The sequence below is a fragment of the Branchiostoma lanceolatum genome, chromosome 2, assembly GCF_035083965.1.
Source record: "Branchiostoma lanceolatum isolate klBraLanc5 chromosome 2, klBraLanc5.hap2, whole genome shotgun sequence".
NCBI lineage: Eukaryota > Metazoa > Chordata > Leptocardii > Amphioxiformes > Branchiostomatidae > Branchiostoma > Branchiostoma lanceolatum.
The window spans coordinates 5,569,150-5,591,193 of NC_089723.1; the positions used below are offsets into that span (position 1 = coordinate 5,569,150).

The 22,044-nt window shown below is 42.4% G+C and overlaps 3 protein-coding genes across 3 annotated transcripts in view; 2 read left to right on the forward strand and 1 right to left on the reverse strand.

Moving 5' to 3' along the window:
- Positions 1-1,342: 1,342 nt before the first annotated feature.
- On the forward strand, positions 1,343-7,345 carry LOC136426552 (uncharacterized). The gene is made up of 4 exons (XM_066415216.1): positions 1,343-1,364; positions 4,668-4,800; positions 5,334-5,467; positions 5,979-7,345. The coding sequence occupies exons 1-4, from the start codon at positions 1,343-1,345 to the stop codon at positions 7,037-7,039; spliced, it is 1,350 nt and encodes a 449-aa protein (XP_066271313.1). The 3' UTR covers positions 7,040-7,345.
- Positions 7,346-10,591: 3,246 nt separating this feature from the next.
- LOC136427241 (GRB2-associated and regulator of MAPK protein 1-like) lies at positions 10,592-15,353 on the reverse strand. Its single transcript, XM_066416037.1, has 3 exons — positions 14,262-15,353; positions 13,340-13,530; positions 10,592-11,666 (listed from the first exon to the last, which is right to left on the reverse strand). The coding sequence occupies exons 1-3, from the start codon at positions 14,829-14,831 to the stop codon at positions 10,706-10,708; spliced, it is 1,722 nt and encodes a 573-aa protein (XP_066272134.1). The 5' UTR covers positions 14,832-15,353; the 3' UTR covers positions 10,592-10,705.
- A 675-nt stretch (positions 15,354-16,028) lies between these two features.
- Positions 16,029-22,044, forward strand: part of LOC136426553 (phosphatidylinositol 3,4,5-trisphosphate-dependent Rac exchanger 2 protein-like) — a 30,914-nt gene continuing 24,898 nt past the window's right edge. The window contains exons 1-5 of the mRNA XM_066415218.1: positions 16,029-16,420; positions 16,982-17,176; positions 19,073-19,177; positions 19,830-19,931; positions 20,894-21,055. Of these exons, the coding sequence (XP_066271315.1) occupies positions 16,292-16,420; positions 16,982-17,176; positions 19,073-19,177; positions 19,830-19,931; positions 20,894-21,055 (693 nt within the window). The 5' untranslated portion in view covers positions 16,029-16,291. The remainder of the gene's footprint in view (positions 16,421-16,981; positions 17,177-19,072; positions 19,178-19,829; positions 19,932-20,893; positions 21,056-22,044) is intronic.

A 22,044-nucleotide genomic window follows, 5' to 3' on the forward strand; every position in this document is an offset into this window, starting at 1 on the left:
CGTTTTTGTCGGGCTATCTACTTTGTCTCTTTTTTCTCTCTCTTTAAACCCCATAGGTTTTTTGTCTCTTCAAACCCCACACGTCATAAACCAGCCGGAACCCCTCCTCTGATTGGAGAGTAGTAGCCCCAACGCCCCCAGAAAGTACAGTGGATCGTTCGCTTGGGCCTTTATGTAGGAATTCCCTCTGGCACGCGCCACTTCCTACAAACCTGTTAATCTTGTTGGACCACTGAATCAAAAGTTGCGGAAGTATCTGAAGTAATCAATCTATTGTTTCACATCAACATACATATATGTTTGTATTCAATTTACGCTCTATTGAAATATATTAATTTTCATACTGAAGATGTTGACAGCATTTTCGATAAATTGTTGTCGATAAAGATTAAAACTACAATATTGCATGTAACTGAGGGGTAGTCAAAAGTTACATACATATATCTTAGAACTAGTAGTGTAAATGATAGGTTAAACTCAGCATGTTGAAGTATTCATATATTTGTTATACTTGTACGTAGGTTAATCATTTTGTATCCCATTGTTTGTTGTTTGCATGTATAGTTGTAGAAGACAGTCTTGGCGTACGTGCGTGGGTTCAAGTTTTGTTCTGGCTGGGTCCAAGTTGGAACATCAAAATGTTTAATTACGTAGGTTAATCATTTTGTATCCCATTGTTTGTTGTTTGCATGTATAGTTGTAGAAGACCTTACGAAAGTCGCTGTACTTTTGTCGTGTCGATAAAGATTTCTATAAAGAGCTGTATTTTGCTGTTTTTGATAAACAGTAATAATACGTTTATTGCAAGTACATGGAACCTAGATATGATACTGATAAATACACTGATATCAAAGATTAGTTCCTGTGTTACAACATATATCTAAGATATACATAAGCCAAAAGTTTCGTTTAGTTTGACTTCTTTTGAAGCAGCGGATTTTTTTTTGTGATTCCAACTTGACACAGGATGACTATCACACCGCAGACTTTTCTCTTGAGAGGCTTAACAAAATTATTCATATGGTCATATGGTGCTATCATCCTTGTAAATGTGTAGGTTGTATGCATTATTCGGTGTCGATGCTTTACTTCTAATGTTGCAACCCATTTCGAAGAGAAATAAGAATAAAATCCGTGACCACGAAACAGGAAACGCATTTACAGAGGCCCGTGCCCTGTGCCCCTTTGCCGGGACTGTTGACATAATGACAGTTCGACTGTGCTAGAACTTTAGCCCGCCTTCTCAGCTAGGTCATCCCCCCAAATCTCACCGTACGTGCAAAATGTCAGCAACACCCGTGCCAGGAATTTGACCACGCCATTCTGGGCACAGTAGTATGGGATGGACAGCGACTTATCGGAAGGTAAGAGTGTTTAAAAACCTTTTCGTTTTTTGTGTGCCCCGGCTGTGCCTCTTGCCACGCTTTGGGAGTCTTCGCCCATATGTACATACAAGGTCCTTAGAAACAACCTATTTATACCGCAGCCTTTAACCACAGGGAACGAGCCGCTCCTAATAGTGGAAAATAACCAGGCTGGAGTGAGTTAATGTTCAAGAATTTAGCAAACGTGATGTTTTGCAGGCTGTTATTAGGGCGGCAACTGAAAAGTCTTAGGTCGGACAATTTGACCTAGGTGTCTGCTGAGAAGATTTGTGTTTAGTTCTGGTTGTTTGCTATAAGACAATGGTACAATTCAACTTGGGGTTAACTTGAAACAGTAGCACAAGAAGCCGGCCACATCGTGGTAAAACCTAACAGACTGTAGTCTTTGGTTAGACAATTCTTACCTGTCGGAGTTATGGCATTTTTTAAATGTACCCAGAGGGAAATTGTTTCAGTCGGAGCCGTAAACACATGTCACGAATGCAGGAATGCTTCACCCCTGGTCGACATGTCTTCTTTAATTCATGAGCGTGACTGAATGATCCCAGTGTAACTGCAGGCATGAATTCTCTCGGTTTGCAAATGACTCCTAGAACGTGACATTGTCTGTGTGTCCTTCCTAGCCTACCCTGTTTGTACGCAGCGTGGCGATTGGCCAAAAATAGAAGGCCATGAGTTTTCCAAACGTCAACACATGAAGCCCCTTCTATCAATCTACAAGGAGGCTAAAGAGAGACTCTTTAACCTTCTTGCAGTCTGTTACCCCTTTTTAAAAGTTTGATCTTCAAGAAATATGGTAACCAAGTCGTGTTGTCATTACTTTTTTTATTCCTTCAAAGGAAATTGTGCGACTGTCATTCAAAATGCAAGAAATGTTGACTGAATGAAAACTTTTAGCGTCATAATACTAATAATCATATTTTCATGACTCTATCACACCAGGAGGAGATTTGATACCATCCCATGATTCCTCAATACACATCCAGTAATACACACCCACAGATGGCTGACTGTGGGCAAGAAGCATATAGACTTTTCATGTTGCTTTTGATATTGCAGCAACAGGTACAATTTGAGCATTAGATTTTCTTCTCTTGAACTGTCAAAAGACTAAAGTAGTCCATGAGACTGCCTGACCTTTGTAATTTATGTACAACTTTCTAAATTGTGTCACAAACACCTACGGACCATTGTACAAACATTCACCACAAATTCTGTGTCCAAACTTGACCAAACTACAGTGTTTTTCTGAAAACACTGTTGATTGATGATATCATACTACTTGTGCATCAGAAAAACCAAAATGCACCAAAAAGCACCCATGGAAAAGTACAGAAAATTATGTTTGTTTACAATTATTACAAAAACAATATCAAATATGACTTTCTGTACTTTCCCATGGGTGCTTTTTGGTGCATTTTGGTTTTTCTGATGCACAAGCAGTATAGCATTATCAATCAACAGTGTTTTCAGAAAAACACTGTAGTTTGGTCAAGTTTGGACACAGAATTTGTGGTGAATATTTGTACAATGGTCCACAAGTGTTTGTGACACAATTGAGAAAGTTGTGCACAAATTATAAAGGTCAGACAGTCTCATGGACTACTTAAGTTTTTTAACAGTTCAAGACAAGAAAATCTTATGCTCAAATTGTACCTGTTGCTGCAATATCAAAAGCAACATGAAAAGTCTATATGCTTCTTGCCCACAGTCAGCCATCTGTGGGTGTGTATTACTGGATGTGTATTGAGGGTTCATGGGATGGTATCATTTCCCCCCCTGCTATCACACTAACCGTCTTTTTTCACCAGAAAAGATACAGTAGGAATTTCTAACCATCTGCATCTGTACCGTCTGAATCTTCCGTGACAGAAGTTTATTTACAAAGAGCCGGTCGCGATGATTGCTAACTGGAGAAGCTTGTAGCGACATTTCCCGCTTCAGCCGTTAAATCTCATGTCAACAAGTCTACCCTCATGTTTGCGCTTAGTCGTGTGGCGGAGTGGTGTTGCTAACTCCATGAAAACGGAAGTGCTATTTTCGGTCTGTTTGTTTGTTTGTCTTGGCGTGTGTTCAAGTTTGTTCTGGCTGGGTCCAAGTTGGAACATCAGAATATTTCACGGAGGTGTGAGATCTTCAATTTCTTGTACGATTTGTTGGTAGATCGCGCCCTATAAGTTATTCTTTTTCAGCTTGTGTGTGTGTTCGTGTGTGTGCGTGTGTGTGTGTGTGCGCGCGCGTGTGTGTGTGTGTGTGTGTGTGTGTGTGTGTGTGTGTCCTCTCTCTCTCTCTCCCTCTCTCTGTGTGATTGTGTGTGTGTTTAGAGACAAACAACAGAGACCTTAATTGCAATACGTCTCTATTTCAAATTTCTCCACTGAACTACTGCAGCTTTGCAGTAAAACACAACACGTAATGATTAATTTCTGCACTGCGACTATACAAATTTGTTTTAAAAAGGCAGGGCCAAATGTAATAAATTTTGTATAACTTATCATGATTTACCAGGAAACGACTTGACATGTAAGTGTGCCATGGTGAACGAACCGGAAACCTTCGTAAATTTAATGGCACCGGTGCTGTGCCAAGAAAACTCAACATTCCTAACTAGGGCGAAAATGAGCAACTGGCGGCGCGGCCAACTAACTTTTAATGGCCACTTGTACCCACTGGCAGAGCCCTCTCAGGGCTGAATAACAAGTAGAAATTGGTTAAAATAGGGCGGTTAATATGCAAGGGGTTTCAGCTGGCCAGAGAAGGGCTAACTGGCCCTGCGGGGTTTTTCATTAGCCAATACGAGTTCCAAAGAGACCATGTTTGCTTTCGCCGAACACTCCCTATGTACTGTCGTCAGCGTCTTTCCATGACTGAGATACGTGTAGAATATTTCCTCATTTTGGCGACGCCTCAGGGGGTACGCTTTGGGAGTAGCTAGCCAGAGAATGTTTGATTGGCCTTGCGGGGTTTTTCAGTTAGCCAATTTGAGTTCCAAAGAGACCTTGTTTTTTTTCGTCGAACACCCCCTATTTGCTGTCGTTAGCGACTTTTCAACATAATTTCCATGCTTGAAATACGTTTAGAATATTTCCTCTTTTTGGCGACACCTAAGGGGCTAGTCGAATGGTATATCATATGTCTGTTGATGAAGGTTAGACATCCAGGTAATACGATATGCCAAAAATACTTACTATTTGTGGCATATCATATGTCCGTTTGCCAAGAATACTAGGAATCCTCAGGAATTTCTGTATTATAATGTCCGTGACCTTCGTATTTTTCCAGTTACGTTTGACGACCTGGGATGGGACAGCTTCTTTCCGTGCCACCCCGAGAAGGGAGTGGACTTGTCCAGAATATACGAAGGCCGACAGGACCCGCGGCGCTGGCAGGAGGAAGAGGGCGAGCAGAGCAGCAGGTGAAAATTACCTCCAAGCAGATGTAGAACGGCAAAACGTTACGTTTCTCAAAAGGCTCCCGATTCCGCGCACCATCGGGCCTTTAGTTGTTGCCTTTTTTTATCTTTTATTGCAAAATCAAAAGAACAAACACGTAGTGATGCCGCACTGAAGCAAACACGCTTATTTAAGCGACATCACTAAACACAAGGAACAAAACATGTGACGAAGTATGAAACATTAACAGTACGGGAATAATACATGCAGTAACCGAGGTGCGAATGAAAACAATGATACATATGTAACAAAAACAAAATCATAGTTATTGCCTAGTGCAATTGCGGTGGTGGAACAAGAGACACGTGCTTACTCATTACGAAATAATCAAATCATGGCCCCCTAGCAGGTTTCCATGGTGCTGCAGCAGGACGTCTGGTTTTGATTTCTCTTGTTATCATATGTATCTGAAACTAGTCTATCGCTTGGTGGAATACCTTTACTGTTTACATACATTCATCAAAACGTTCCTATGTTTTTCCTTGAACTACCACAGTGAAGATGAGGACGTTGACCCCGCCACACAAGCCCTCCCCCTGAAGTCGTACATGATCTCCGAGGTGGGCGGGGCCCAGGGCTCAAGTACGGCAGCGACGACAGAGGAGCCTCGATGGCACTGGCATGATGAAGGTAAGGGGGGAAGAAGGGACTGGGAGCTTGGCTAACCTCCTTAGCAGGCTCTATAAGTCGGGGTTCTTTTGGCTTATGATTAGCTTTTTTTTTTCTGATGGCATATCAGTTCTTTTGCATTCGGTTTCTTTACGAAGCGCGGCCAAAAGAAACCGACTGAAATAGAACTGATATGTTACCAGAAAAAATATCAAAAGCCCTCCAAAACGTCCGACTCGTAGACATAGCCTGCTAAGGAGACTAGAAGCAGGCGTGGGGAGGAAGAAGCTCACAAAGAACGATGATTATGTGGCAGTATCCATATACCAAACTCTAGAAGGCTCTAGCGCCGGACGAACGTATTGTGTTTGGCAGTAAATGGATGGGAATACTAGTATAAGACACGATATTACAGACCGAGCAAAACAACAGCCTCGCGTAGGTTTAGATTTTGTCTATTGGTTTCTTTGAAATTTCTACTATAAAGATGTTCGCCTCACAATCACTGAATATATGTCTTTTGATTTTCCAGCTGGCATGGACGACTTTGACTGGGACAACTACGTCCCAGCTCGCCTCGGCCGCTACAAACCCACGTACGCTTTTGTCCTGACGCACGGACATAACCCCAGTCTATACTACGACGAAGACACTTCCTCCAACAACAACCATTTCCCAACCTACAGCTCTTTGGCTCCTCAATACAACACCGTCGCAATCGAACCCCGCGACACCAAGTCTAGCAATTGTTATATTTACGAAAACTTTGAGGCGGAGAAGGGACGAAACGTGCTCAGAACTGTGAATCCTCAATATCTGATGTTCCCACCACCAGAAGAGCTGTACCAGTCTTTTAACAAAGCTAGCAAATCCAACACCCGTCCTAATAATCCTTATAAACACCGGTACCAAGCCGGTCTCAAACATTCCTTTGTAACTAAGAGTAGGTTCAATGACATCATAGGTCAAAAGAAAGCTACGGTGCGACACAATGGTAGTAAGACAGTGAATAATAACAACAACTTTGGTCCAAGTGACAAAGTTAGACCAGAAAGTAGTTTTAAGTCGAAAAACAGAACCGATACGAGCGCTAACTGGACTAAGAACTCGCGAATAAACTCTTCATGTCCAGATGACTCAACTTCGAACACAAGAATGGGCAAAGAGACCAACAACAAAGAGAACAGAGGTAACCGCCCACCAGAAAATCCTGAGCCAGATCGCAACCGGACCACGAAAGGTCATCAAAACGCACTCCCCCAGGAGGGGAAAAGAAGGCGAGTTCGTCGCTTCTTCCTCGGATACATGAAGACAACAGACTCACTCAATGACATTAAGGAAGCCATCTATAGCCATGCCAGGGAACAAGGGGTTGAACTAACGTATGTACGTATGATGAAGAACGAAAGACAGGGTGTTGTCTTCGCCAGAGTAAACGTCGCGATCGAACAAGCCAATGTTGTTCAGAAAGAGAACTTTTGGCCGTCGGATATGGTCTTCAGACCGTGGCTGTCCAAAGCCAAGTACAAAGAACAGGGAAACGCTAGGATGCCCCATATTGAAGAAGAATATTCATTAGAAGTTTCTTGTTAACAAGACGATCATTATCATCATTGTTGACGTTACATGTATTAAACGAGACATTGTGCTATTTACGCCAAAAATAGTACTCAAGCAACTGGATAAAGTTTTGAAACAGTCATATGTTTCAGACAGCATCCGTTGTCTTTCGTGACTAAGAAAAGATCTGGCAGAACCAGGTTTTAACGTTATACAAAACTCTGAATAGATATGTTAATGAGTAACTATTTTTGGCGTATCTTATTACCTGGATTGGATGTCTAACCTTCATCAACGTATTGTGATATTTGTTACTGAAATATAATCTTCGGAGAGAAATCCTGTTTTTTGTGTCTTTCTTGAAAAATAGTAAAACAGTACTGTTTGAACATAGTTTTCTCATATTCAGAACCTGTAATTTCTACAAACCTTTTCACAGTATGTATGCTGTCTTCATCAGTGTAAGATGAAACTATTTACGGAAGTAGTATAATAATTTTCTACCTTTCTTTTTGTCACGTCATACCGAAGCAACTTGTTTGCTAAAGTTGTGTTGGAAATGATTTTACGGAACTTGGCCATTGGTTCCTGTTCTTGTTTCGATGCTAGCCATGAAAAATGTCCTTGGTGAGAATCCAGTAGTCCTTTTGGAATGACACTGGGTTGTAGGAGTTGGAGTGACTGTGTCGCGATAAACGCGGGCTAGGATGCAGGTATGTGTCGACCGACAGGGCCATGATAGCCTCTATCAGACTCCATGGGATGCTGGGAAAAAATAGTAGAAATTGGCCAAACAGTAGCCTCCGTTGCAGGCCTCCCGCACGGCGATCTTTAAACTTATCTGGGCCAGGTTCTTTGGCGGGGGGGGGGGGGTCGTATCTGCTTGGGGGACTGTAACCATACGGCAGTTACAGTCCCCCAAGCAGATACGGGTCCCCAAGCAGATACGGTCCCCAAGCAGATACATGTACGCCCCCCCCCCCCATACCTATAGTATGGGCCAAACATAATTACGCTTTTGCAAAAGTAACACTAAATCAACCGCCTTAAATGACCTGTGGATAAAGATAACATATATCGTATTATATTGACAAAGATATGACCTACCTCTTACTTGAGGTATTATTATAACGTTATATAAGTGAACAGTCAGACTCAGCAGTTACGTAAGGTGCACGTAACGTTATATGTGCGCCCTCTAGCGAAATCCGGCGAGTTGCACGTCGACCTTCGGCGTCTTGCGTGAAACGAAAAGGGCATTGTTCACCTCACCATGCGTGCGTGCGGATTAACGAAGAACTGCAGTTGATATACACAGTTACATATTGTTGCAGGGGTCTAGGCTAGGGTGTGCTCCCTAGTTACATTTATCTACAGGGGCCATACCCACTGGCTTTTTTGGGTAGGGTGTGCTCCCTAGGACTTTTTTGACAGGGGTGTTTCATCCCCCCCGATCACCGTTTTGCGTCCATTTGCGCAACTTTGTCAATTGAAATTTTTGGAAAAATTTAACATTCGCAATTTCAGGCTGGCGTAGTCCTGTGAGACACCCATTTTATGGTACATGTATTGTATTACGGTCATTTCGGATGGTGATGTAAAGCCGGCGGCCCCATGTATGAGGGAGCTTCAGGCATTATCCTCAAGCGTCAAACCTCTGCACATAAAAGAACCCAACACACTTATCGAGAAGATTAGGGGTGACCAGGTGTGCTTGGCTAAAAACGGGAGCCGTAGCGAAGCCGCATTGCACTACCACAAACTACTTTAAAAAGCATCATGCTTCACCTGAAATGAGGATGGCTTGAAACGAAACGAAAGCACCTTTTCATGTGCATATCGGTAAGGGCCCAACACGTGTTCCAGCTTTATACAATGGTTTTATTGTTGTCGAAATATTCCGTTGTCCAACAGCTTGCAGCCATACATGGCTGAATTGATGTAAAGACATCACAACAGCTCTGTTCCACATTAATGATGCGGTACATACGTTGAAATTATGAAAACAACCACATTATAGTAATTCAAGTGTAGCTTAACAATATAATCTTAAGTTTGAAACGTTTAAAAACTATAATTGTACTTGTAGCATTCACAGTACGTACTGAGTAGGTTTCGCAGGATGGTCGAAGGGCACAGGGTATTGACTAAGTTTACATGTTGGAGGCGCTATCATCTAGTAGAGCGAGGAATTTAACAGTCTGACAATATGTGGAATGCTATTGTGAAAGCGAACAGTTCTAGTCAAGATTGTGTCCAGGTTGTTGCATGTTCTGGTTTGGCGTCCGCTGATCTCTCCACGGGGCAAGGGGAGCCAGTCTCGGTAGTTTGAGGCAAATAGCTATCGACACCACTGACCAGACATCGTTTCCATCGACGTGCGTACTTGCGTGCAATTTTCATGATTAAATTCAAAGCGCCAAGCGTGGCTCAGCGCGTCCTGAATAATTTACAAGCCATAATGCTCTTTTTTAGTCATTGGGTGATACGATTGTTTGTATGTCAACCCGTCTTGTGTTAAAGGCAACCAAAGCAATATTAGGGCCCCAAAAATGGAAATAAAAAATGCCGAAATCTTTATGGTAGTGACATTTACTGACATTGTTTAGCAAATTTGCGTAATACTAACTTCATACTTTGAGCATTTCAAAACCCCGCAAAATTGTGCTGTACGATGATCCCTTTAGTTTGGCGAGCCTACAAAAACTCTGGCCACGATTTTCAGTGAGTTCTCACATCACAACAACGTCAGATTTTTGCATCATGGACGTGGTTATACATTGTGATGGTGTTGTTTGAACTAATCATGTATAGAAATGACTAAATAAAGTGACTTTCCAAATCCGATTCTCGGGCCCTAATATTGCTTGGGTTTCCTCTAAGTATACGTATGTTTACTAACACCGTGTACCATGGCGTGACTCAATTCGAATATGCCACAAGATTTTATTCCTCAACGTAAACGTTTTGTATTGATGCACACAGAGCCAAATATTTCAATTGATATCAAAGCAATGCCGCATGCGTCGATACGAGACAAAAGCTGGTGTTCAATACACACAAGAGACACTTGACTACTGTAATGCATTCAATATTTCCATATGCATATGACAAATATTGTTTTTTGTGCTAAAAGCTAACCTAGTGTGCTTGGCTAAATACACGGGCCATGGCGAGGCCGCATTGTATGAATAGCCCTGAGATCATATTCAAGGTACCTTCAGGGATGTGCGTGCATTTCATTTTTCATATTAATATTGAGGAAAAGGGTCAAAAGGGTTATTTAAATATGAAATAGCAATGGTTAATGTATATGTTCTGGACAAGCTGCCAAATGTTCATTTGCAAATAATATGCGGACGTCACAAAATAGCATACACATTGACAAGACCACAGCAAACCTTACATCTTACGTAAAATTAAATTCAACACCGAAGTTAGATAAATATACATAACTACGGTGATTGGAGACTGATAACGTTGGCTATTGTCCCTAGATACCTCACAACAAATATAAACCAAAAACGTCATGAGTCGGAATTTCCGTTCCATCTAACTTTTGAAGGCAACACTAGACCTCTGTTAGTGCGGTAGGTTTTCATGTGTATACATCCACCTCTGCCTGGGTTTGGAAATATAAACTAGTAGTATGTTTGTCATTTCTTTATTGCTCTTTTTTAATATATCTAAATCTTTTCTTCAAACAAGTCGCTCATTTGCCTCCCTGACATTATTGGCATGTTCGCGAACTTCGTTCACGATACGTGACGGAACAGAAGTGGTTATGTCATGGTCATCACCAGCAGAACGTGGTTCTTCTGTACTCATATCTGATTGTTTGGGTACTTTTAAATCCATATCCTCTGTGGCCAGGATACGTGGTGTGCGGTGGGACTCGCCCGTGTCATCCTTATCCTCACTCACCTGTGACGACAGGTGTGAATCAGTGGTTGCGACAGACGTGGTGTGAGATGTAGGTGTGCCTGGGTCGTCAGGCTCAGCCACATGTTTTGGGGTGATCTGTAGTTCCGGTGGTGGAGGTGGTAGATCCTCTACACCTGTGGCGCCCTGTGCACCTGTGGCGCCCTGTGCACCTGTGGCGCCCTGTGCACCTGTGGCGCCCTGTGCACCTGTGGCGCCCTGTGCACCTGTGGCGCCCTGTGCACCTGTGGCGCCCTGTGCACCTGTGGCACCCTGTGCACCTGTGGCGCCCTGTGCACCTGTGGCATCGGCCTCATCAGTACCCTTACTGCTGACATCGGGGACCAAGTTTTCTGCAGGTATAGCTTTAGCCGCAAGGGGCTTTCCCGGGATTCTGGGTGGAATTGTTTCTCTCAAAAGGCCGTTTGTTTCATGTTGCTGGGGCAATTTTTCGGCTGCTGTGGACTGTTTGGGCTTTTCCAGACGGGTGAGCACTTTAATCTTCTCGCAGTACTTGGTGACGTCCACCGGATGCTTTTCCTTGCATGCTGTCAGGGCGAGATGATACTGTCTCCGGAGGTCTCCAGCAGTCAGCATCCCCTCCGCCACGCGGAACGACATGTTACGTTTGAGCGGGAACTCCAGGAGGATGTTGTCACTTCGCTCCACAGTGGTTGCCAAGACGACGACCTCTGACCTCGTGGCCTCGAAGTACATGACTCCATCACCAAACTCCTCACTGAAAAATTGGTAGAAAAAAACAGCGTCCATTTTTAGCCCTTTTCACGAATCATAACGTTTATCTATTTTTGACTAAGAACACCAAAATTACTGATGCGTTTTAGGCTGAATCACGGCGTGAACCCATTGTGCTGCTAAGCTTCGTCATAGATGCAACATTACAAGTCATCCTCATTATCTTCATCAGGTTGAGTAAAATGATCTGCACAAGAAGACGCATGAAAAGATCATTCAACTCATACCAAAACTACAGTGACCCACAGGTACAAATTTTTTTGTGTGTTTCTTTTTTTCCTGTGTGATTTTTTTTACTGGGTATATATAATGTATCCTGTGGGCCACCGTACTAAAACACACTAACATTCCATTTGCTATCGGAATATTGGGCATTCTACACGACTTTCTATTTACAATGTCTTTCACTAGCTATTGAGACATGCCAACAGTAGCATGGACAGTGGTGGAATTAGATCATTTAGCCATTTCCAACGTCGACAAAACTTGAAAGGGTCATCCGCACCCAGGATTACCGGTTATTAAGATGGCGGCGCCGCGAACAACAGGTTCGGAGATGTTAACGTTACAGTGATCCCTCACAGTCACGCATGGCAGGTCTATGTACACGTTTAGGGACACCTGGGAATACGCGACTGTTGTGCTGGGCTTGGGTCCATTTTGCGAATGAAATTTGATACATTGCTACACAAATAAATTGTTGCATAAGTAGAATAGCCAAACATTTTCCTTGGCTATTTCTAGTCCTTTCTCGCTCATTTCTAAAATCATGTTTTGAGACTTTAATAAACTGTCCCCGGTTCTTCAAATAAGACGCCATATTCTATTAGATGCTTTCATGTCGATCTATTATTTGGTAACGCCCTTTTCACAGGTGACAATAACCCGTTTACGTGGCAAACACGAAATATGTAAGGACCACATTTTCCGACCTAACGGTAATACAATGTTAGGATTGAAGTATTTGCTTAGGGTCAGCAAAATGGCTGTGATGCATGGTACGCAGTCCAATACACTAAATTTGTTTCTGTGTAAAAGGAAACCAAAGCAATATTAGGGCCCAAAATATGAAAATAAAAAATCCTGAAATGTTTATGGTAGTGCCCTTAACTAACATTGTTTAGCACCTTAGTTTCGCGAGCCTACAAAACTCCGGCCACGATTTTCAGTGAGGTCTCATATCACAACAATGTCATATTTTTTTGCATTATGGACGTTGCTATACATTGTGATAGTGTTGTTTGAACTAATCATGTATAGAAATGAGTAAATAAATTGACTTTCATAATCTGATTTCCGGGCCCTAATATTCCTTAGCTAAGCTGATGTGTCGTCTGTAAAGCCAGTTTCATTGAATTTTACGTGTCATGTTGTTATATTCTGGCAAGACAGAATTTGAATGGTTTAAGCCCCCCTCACACTGGACCCGCGGGACGCTGGCGGCGTCGCTGTGACCGATCGAATTGACAAAGCACTCAACGAACTTCATCGACAAATAACGAATCTTTTTAAGCTTTGTGTGTTTTGTTGTCTTATTGGTCATACTTGTACGCTTTAAATAATATTCCCATTATAAAGTCAAGGGTAACACAAATCCAGTTTAGGACGCAGCGACGCCGCCAGCGTGCCGTGGGTCCAGTAAGAGGGGGGCTTTACCTTGAGATAGTTTTCGGTCGCTGTCCACTGACGAGTCGAACGGTCAGAGGAAGCGGGAACTTGCGAACGATTTCTTCAGCGGTCAAGTGCGTGGTCAGGTCTACTTTGTCCGGCTGACCGGGGCCACCCGTGCTGAACTTGGCCTTCAGAGTGAAGGGAAGCTGGATCCGCTTTCCGTCCTTTTTTCTGACCTGGAAAGAAATATAGAAAAAAGTTACAAATACTACTTGTCATATAGATCATGTACATGCAGAGTAATGTTGTTAACGCCTTTTTTATAATACATATAGCTCAGTACATAAAAGAAGCACTTTTGACTGGTAATACTGGTGGTAACAGCTGATCGCCATCTTTCAGCATTGACAGATACCGATTATGCCAATAAATTCCTAATTTGCATAATTAATGTGAAAGTGCCATGATTCATCAAAGTGGTACATGATTGAACTATCAATATTGCGACACGTGTAAGTTAGTTAAAGGTGTATATAACCAAGCATAGATTATGTAAATGTGGAAGTCATTTGCATCATGAGAATATTTCATGGAGATATGAGGTCTCCGAACTCTTGTTTTAATACGTACTTCCAATGAAAGCAGCTCTCAAATATTCTGTAGTCGCTACGTACACTGACAGTTGTGATTGTACAGTGGCCCCAAGAACAAATTATAAACCAACATACAAAAAATGTCCTGTTAACGTTCTTGTGGGCCACCGTATGAATGACCCTGAAGTGTTACGCAGTATAAGCAAAATGCCAGACCGCCCTTTTTCAGTAGTAGACGACACATTTCAATAGCAGCCTTGCTCGCGCTCTCCTCAGTACATGTGTACTAGACACCGGTAGAGGAATGTTAGGCTACAACTTAGACTAAAAACCTATATAGCAAGGGAAATTAATTCTATAAAACGCTTACTCACCACTTCAAGATATCTTGGCGGTTCTTTTTTCTTGAATAAACCTAGGAACGATTTCTGTTTCTCCTTTCGCTGTCGTGCTGCGACAATGCCGAGCGGTCGGAGTTCGTCGTTTTCCGACACCACGATAGGGTTCGTACCGCGTGACGTCACATTGTCACTCGGCTTTACCTCGCTCATCAGCAATATCGAATCCTCCCGAATGTCTTCCCGAGCAAATATCTTGGATGGAAAGACGTTGGCTACCTGCTTCACGGTCTCGAACGTTCGGGTGACGTTAGGGCCGCGCAGCATCTGAAACTTGCCTGGATACTTGAGCGGAATGGCTAGCCTGGGACCGGGATCTTTACGGTCCTTTTTTAGAAGTCGTACCATGATCTTGCTTGCCCTTGTCGCTTCCTGCAGCAAGATTACCTCGCTCTCCGTGCAGGCCTGCGGTCCGAGGGCCTTGTATGTGTCGTGTGTGATCCTTGTGAGTTGTGGTAACTTGTACTGCGCCTCGATGTCCGAAAGACGCAGCTCTGTGTCGCTCCAAGCCAGAGAGTCGAGCGACGTTTTGTCTCCCGTAGCCATGTTGGGTTCAGTCCCAGGGGGCGCGTTGCCTACAATTATATACCCAGTCCACCCAGAAAACCTCACAATCACGCTAACAATAGCATCGGCTGAATGAAGTCAGGTTGGGCGTAACCATTCCGGAGAGGTGATGACGACTGAAACAGGCGACCTTTCGTGTTGTAATCCTCTGTGAATGTTTCCCTGGTATGGCTGGCAACAATCACCACTTGTTAATTCCTGAAACATACCGTAGATTACCTCCAATTTGCCATGGGTTGGAAATATCGAAAGCCTGATAATGGGCATTTTCCACCTCAAAATAGACCATCCGACTGCATTGTCAACGCCAGGCTTTATTTCTCAACCAAGTTGAATGGGTACCCGTTGACCCTTCCAGGCACAGTTGAGAGCTTGTGGGCGTAAGCATGAAGCTGATTGGTTGAAATAGTCAATCCAATTAGGAGCAATAACTCTAACACGTGCAGGGCAAGATGTTTAAGTCGGCTGTCGTGGTGGCAGTCGCCTGGTGACACCCCTAAATTTCCTGACGAACTGGAAGACACGGCATTAAATATAGATGATATAGGACAACAATAGCGAATGATGATTGAAATATCTGCGAATAGGAGGTTTTGCCTCTGTATACGTAAACCTGAATGGTACGATACGAAGTATCCACGCCTATTTCAAGACTATTACCGTCACGTCCGTCAGACCAATGTCTTACACTAGTCTCCAACCAGACCCAATAGATTGCAAAGACCGTATCCAACTGGAAGAAGGAGCTTATAGTGCAATCTAATGGCTATGAAAACTCCTTCTGCCTGTTGGATACGGCCTTTGCCAACCCGTAGGTCTGCTTGGAGACTAGTCTTACACTACTAAAATCGTTTTCTTAAAATAAGAAAAAGATTTTTGGTACTGTACAACCATAATACAATACCATAAAACGGGTATATCCATGGACTGCGCCAGCCTGAAATTGCGAATTTTAACTTGTAACGTTACAACGTAACTCTCTATGGCAGCTAAAGTAGACAGGCTGCGAAATTCTATATGGCAGCTAAGTAGTCAGGCTGGCAGAAACGAATCAATTTAGCAGACTGGGCCCGGGAAAACACCACTATTAAAAGCTAGCCCCTTGAGACTGGGACCAGGCTAGGAGCCTGGTAGAGGCTAGGGGGAAATGAAAGTGGAACTCTATTCCTTACTGACACCCCCGCCTCTAAGTGGCTTAATCCTGGCGGTCAAAGGTTAGCCTATATCGTGGCGGCAGTTTCGAGATCTGACGTTTCTGCCAACTCGCAACAACAACATCAATATTCATCCTTTTACAGATACATATTTACCAGAAACTGCTGATAGAATGTCGCCAGACACCAAATTACATTCCAGATCGGTCCTGGTAGGCAGGTACCGCCCAGGTTTGCAGAGTTTGGGTGATTTTCGGGGTTGTTGTCGTCTGGAGAAAGGGCAAGATGGCGACAGGAGAAAAACTGCCAGAAGACTTGGCTCAAGAGAAGAGGGACCGCATGAGGGTTCACGTCATCAAGGAGATCTTGAAGACAGAGGAGGACTATGTCCACACCTTAGAGTTTTTGGTCACGGTAAAGAGGCGTTTGATTATCTTTTGCGCACAGCTAGAATTTGCTAATCATTTTGTATAAAAAAATTGTAAATAATTTGCTATTTTGGATACGATGTTTTTATGAGTTAACGTTAACTTAGGGTACCGTTATATTTACTTTCTGATGAGTATGATACAAAAGAAAAATTCATGATTTCTCAGTTAAGAAAATCACACCTGGTTTAGCATGTTTAGACATGGACGTTGTCATATTGCTTGGTTTTGTCATTTTGTGGTCAGCCATTTGTTTTGGAATATAACCCATTATTGTTTTTCTATTTTAAATTTGTATTTCAAATTTGTATTTCAAATTTGTATTTTACATTTCATGATTTTTATTTTAAATTTTCATTTTCATAATCTTTATTTTTAATTTGTATTTCTAATTTCATGATTTTTATTTTAGATTAGTATTTTCAATTTCTTCGGACCACCAAAAAGTGGTTCCATTGGCTGAATGGTCCTTATGTGGAAGTGGTCACTTGTAGGTTTTACTGTATGTTGTGATTATGTCTGTAACCCAGTTTCTTGTATGGAATAGGCCTTCCTGAAGAGAATGCGTTCCCGCATGGCGACCCACAATGACAAGCTCATCACGGAGGAGACCATCTGGATCCTATTCTCCAACATCGAGGAGCTCCTGACGCTCCACCAGAAACTCCTGTCCACGCTGAAGGAGTGTCTGCAGCCCGAGCCGCTCGCCTGCCACGAAGTCGGCGCATGCTTCCTCAAACATGTAGGCAAAATGGCACCACTTAATCTATAGCAGGGCTGTCTCCAGGACCTGTCCTTTGGTCCCAGGATGGAAAGTTGCTTGTTGGGACGGGAAAAAATTCATCCTGTCTATCCAAAAAATCTGAACGTCACATCATGCAAATGTATTTTTGTAAGTTTCAGATGACAGATTTAACAATGTAATTTAACAACATGGGCCCCCAAACAATCCTTATACTTATAGGACAGACAAAAGATTAAACCTGGAGACAGCCCTGATCTGCAGTGAAATCTATAGTCAAACCTATCTATAGCAGTCTCTCATGGGATAGGCCAAATTTGACCACTATGGACAGCTGACCTCTATGGAGAAAGGGCTGATTAATTGACAAGAGCAATAAGTGACACATACTTCTAACTTACCCACTGAGATATCTTTATTCACAAATATCATGTAAACATTGCACAGATAAGTATATGTTATGAGCTTATAGTCTAAATTTATTAATTGTAGATTTACATCTTGGGGTTCGGGAAGCCCATATACTGGGCCAACCAACCCCAGCTTGAAATTGTCTGCAGTACTACTACTAGCGATGCTGTTAGTATGTATGTGGGTCTTGGTGAATGTCAAGCAGTCTAGAATGTTTAGAGCTGGGACAAAGGGACAAAAAAGAGGGTAAACTTGTTGGAAAATCATGAGGACCAAGACAATCTTGGTCGAGATTTACAAACTGAAATTTCTAAAATCTGTCTCCCTGCAACCCCACCCAGAAAATATGGCAGTAATATGAATATTTTGAACCCAGAAAGGATTACAACACGCCATGTTGTAAAAATGGGCAGTTTGATTTGATTAGTCTGTTGCCTAGACAACTGGAGAAACATGGGATATAACCTATGATTAAATCATATCACTGATGTAGTGGGTAATAAGAATTAAGTTAGAAACTAGATCTAGAAGATGAAACATCTTTTATACAGTATATGAACTCTGTCACAACGGTTTTGATGTAACATTTTGTAATACCAGTGTCACGTTAGCTAGAAATGTTATTGGGAGACCCTTTGCGGGACAATTGAACCGAAAGATCAAAGGTGCTTTGAAATGCGAACGCCTCACTTTGACTGTAGAAAAATATGTTGAAAATTGTATGTTGATATATTAGGCTGTATAAAAATGTACAATATACTACATATACAATATACATACATTCTTACAGCAGTCAGAGTTAAGTGTGTATGTACTGTAATCTCTTACAATTCGGTGGGAGACTACTAGTATGGGATAATTGAACTGAAAAATCTTTTGTACCTTGAAAAATGAACCAACTTCCGACTGTTGGAAAATATGTTCTACATGCAAGAAGGATGACCAACACATAAAATTTTGTGCATTCATATGTTCTTATATGCAAGAAAACAATTACCCAAGCAACTGGATAGATTTTGAAAACGGTACTGTAAATGTTCGTGTGGTTTTTATTTCGCGCTAAGGCAAAAATGGAATGTTTGCGGTGGTTTTAAGTTTGCGGCACCGCTATAGTCACAATACTACTTCAGTATTGGACAAAAGCGTTCGCGGTGGTTTTAAGTTCACGGTGAAACAGTCGCCTCAAAAACCGCAAACATAAAACCACTACGAACTTTTCATTGCGAGCATTTAGGCCACACCAATTTAATTTCTTGGCTAACGGATTTTTATTTTCCCCCCAAAAAAATTTTTTGAAAAAAATACAACCTGAAATAACAAACAACAACCTGGGGCAGTCTTCTGTTTTCATGATTTTTTTTTTCAAATTTTTTTTTTTTTTAAATAAAAATCCGTTAACCAAGAAATTAAATTGGTGTGGCCTTACAGTAACTGTTTTCTTGCATGTTTTATTACCTGGATGTCTAACCTTCATTGTTCTTCCAGCTGTCAGAGTTCAGTGTGTATGAGATGTACTGCAGTAACCATGAGAAGGCCCAGTGGCTGCTGTTGGAGCTACAGAAGGACCAGAACATTAAAGGCTTTCTACTGGTGAGTCTGGGGTTATTTATTGAAGTGAATTATAACAATGTTTTTTGTGTTTTTTTAACGAACTCCCTCAGTGCAAGGCCGTAGGGGGCCACTCATCGGGGCACTGAACTAATTCTTACTGAAGCAGCATCTCTTCACCCTAGGCCAGAAACATCAATGCTCAAGACAAGCATGACTTCACTGACCCATTAGGAGAAGCAGGGGTTACGAAGGCTGCTCGGGAAATTCCCTACCCCATTTAGACCGGAACGTTTTGAGCCACTCACAACGGGGCATGCCCCTACTCTTTTAACTTTCAAAAGATTAAAGTATACTGAATGAATGACAGCTACATTTTCTAGCAGTCACAAATAATGCCCAACATACAACTAAAAAAATGGTCATATCTAGCATGTGGTAGCAATGTACTCAATGCAAAACTATAGTCTTGAGTCCAGTCTTGTTAGCTTTAGTTCATTTCCAACAGTTGGACAGTGACCGTTGAAACCAGACTAAAGCTAACAAGACTGGACTCCAGGCTAAAGTTTGCATTAAGTAAAATTGCTATCACATGTTAGACTAAGATATGACCGTTTCTTCTAGTTCCAGGCTAATGAGTATGTAAATGCACATGTAAAATTTATGCCTTCTTCTGTCTGCTCCTTGTTGTCAGGCCTGTATGTTACTGGGAGGCCACAAGACAACAGATGTGCCACTTGAGGGCTACCTACTGTCTCCCATCCAGAGAATCTGCAAGTATCCTCTACTACTTAAGGTATTATTTTGGGTTTCAATTGGAGGCTGCGCACCCTCAAGTCTAGGTACTGTCTCTTCCAGGGAATTATTCCAAAGTAAATCAACTGTGTATGGGATGAGAGCCTATACCCTTCTGCTACAAGACCAACTGAGTTTTTTTCTTCAACCTCTCTAATTTATTAAATTAGAAGGAAAAATAATAATTTTCACGTCAAAAATGATGGGCAAATTTTGGCATTTTCACCTAGGATAAAACTCGTAGAAAGAAATGTTCTTTAGCATGCTAGAGGTGAACCTGAGAAGATGTCCCTAACTGAAACTATGTACCCATTTTTACCCGAGTAGAGTGAGGAAATATGTAGAAAAGTACCTTTCCCGAAGGCACATCATTGGGTAAAGCTAGGGATTTGAACCCCGTTAGGTTCTAAGTCAACAAACCTATCCACAAGAACAATATTAATAGCTCTGTTTGTGAAATGATTCGAAGAAAGTTTATGGCTGTAGTTGATCCATGCAATAGCTTCCAAGATAGCTGACAGTTTTCATGAACACACATTTAACTCTGCCATTCCACAATAACCTTCTAATTTTCATGTTCTTCTCTCCTGTTCCCGTGACGCAATCCCGCTGCTTCGCCATCTGGATCAAATTCCGTGGATCCTGGGGCCCGAGTTCAATCCTAGGGTCGGCTCAGCTCGGACATATTATAAGGGATTGCATTCTTCATTTAGGATGTTGACTTAAAGTCGGCGGCCCCATGTATGAGGGAGCTTTGGGCGTAAGCCTCAAGCATCAAACCTCTGCACGTAAAAGAACCCAACACACTTATCGAGAAGAGTAGGGGTGACCCGGTGTGCTTGGCCAAAAATGTGAGCTGTGGCGAATCCTCATCGCACTACCAATAGCTGCTTGAAAAAGCATCATGCTTCACCTCAATTGAGGATGACTGCTTTACCTTTACTTACCTCTCTCCTGTAACAGGAGTTGCTGAAGCAGACAGTGTCGACCCACCCTGACATGGAGAACGTGAAGGCGGCGCTGGTGGCCATGAAGGACGTCTGCTCCAAGATCAACGAGACCAAGCGCAGGATGGAGAGTCTGGAGGCTCTGGAGGAGTGGCAGTCTAAGGTGGAGGGATGGGAGGTGTGTAATAACTCTGAGTTACAACTTCAATATAAAGTTTAAAAGTCCTTCCTGGACAAGAGGGTGCATAAGGTACTGCCTATCTTTGTTTCTGGAGCCCTGGGCTTTGTGAAATCACTACAGCAGGGTCTAGACCACTGGTGTTCAACTACCATACTAAATGCTGAGTGCTTAGCAGAGAAAGCAGTATGTATGATTGTTTTTAAATGTATGACTCGACCGGGGTTATGACCTACCAAATACAAGGCAAACACTCTGCTCATTTGGCCGTTGCACTTGCAGTCTAAAGTGGAGGGATGGGAAGTGGGTGGACAAGTCTGAGATACTACCACAACTTTTGTGACCATAGATATTCAATTAGTCCCCCTTTCCACTAGATGACAATCAATGAGCATTGTGGCCCACATCGGCGACAGTGACACTTTGCCCCAATGGAGAGAAAGAGAGAGATCTTTGAGCAACCATACAGTGACCAAAATTGGATTTGTGTGATTTTTGGAGTTTGATTTAAAAGGCAACAAAAGTCAAAATGTGAGAGATTATTTGTTCGTGGTCTATGAACTTTGTTGAGCAATCTGTACAATCTTGGGTTGCGTAGCTGGCGGAGCCTGTACTAGAAAATGTTTCAGTACCAGGGACAGGAGGCATACCCAGGTTAAAGATAATGCAGCATGACAGCCAGGTACTGTACACAGGCAGGGAAAGTGATTCATTGCAACTGTTATTTCAGTATGCAAGTAATTCAGCACCAGGGACAGGCACAGCATCGAGAATCCCACTTCAGCACCAAGGACAAGCACAGATACATATACATGTATGTGTACTACACGGATACAATCACAGGTGCAAAACTCAGAGAAAGTGATTCAGTACAACAGTTTAATCTGGAAGGCAGGCATTTTAGCACCAGGGACAGACACAACACCAAGAATACTGCATCAACACCAAGGACAAGGACAGAATATAACATATAGGCACAAGTCTATGTA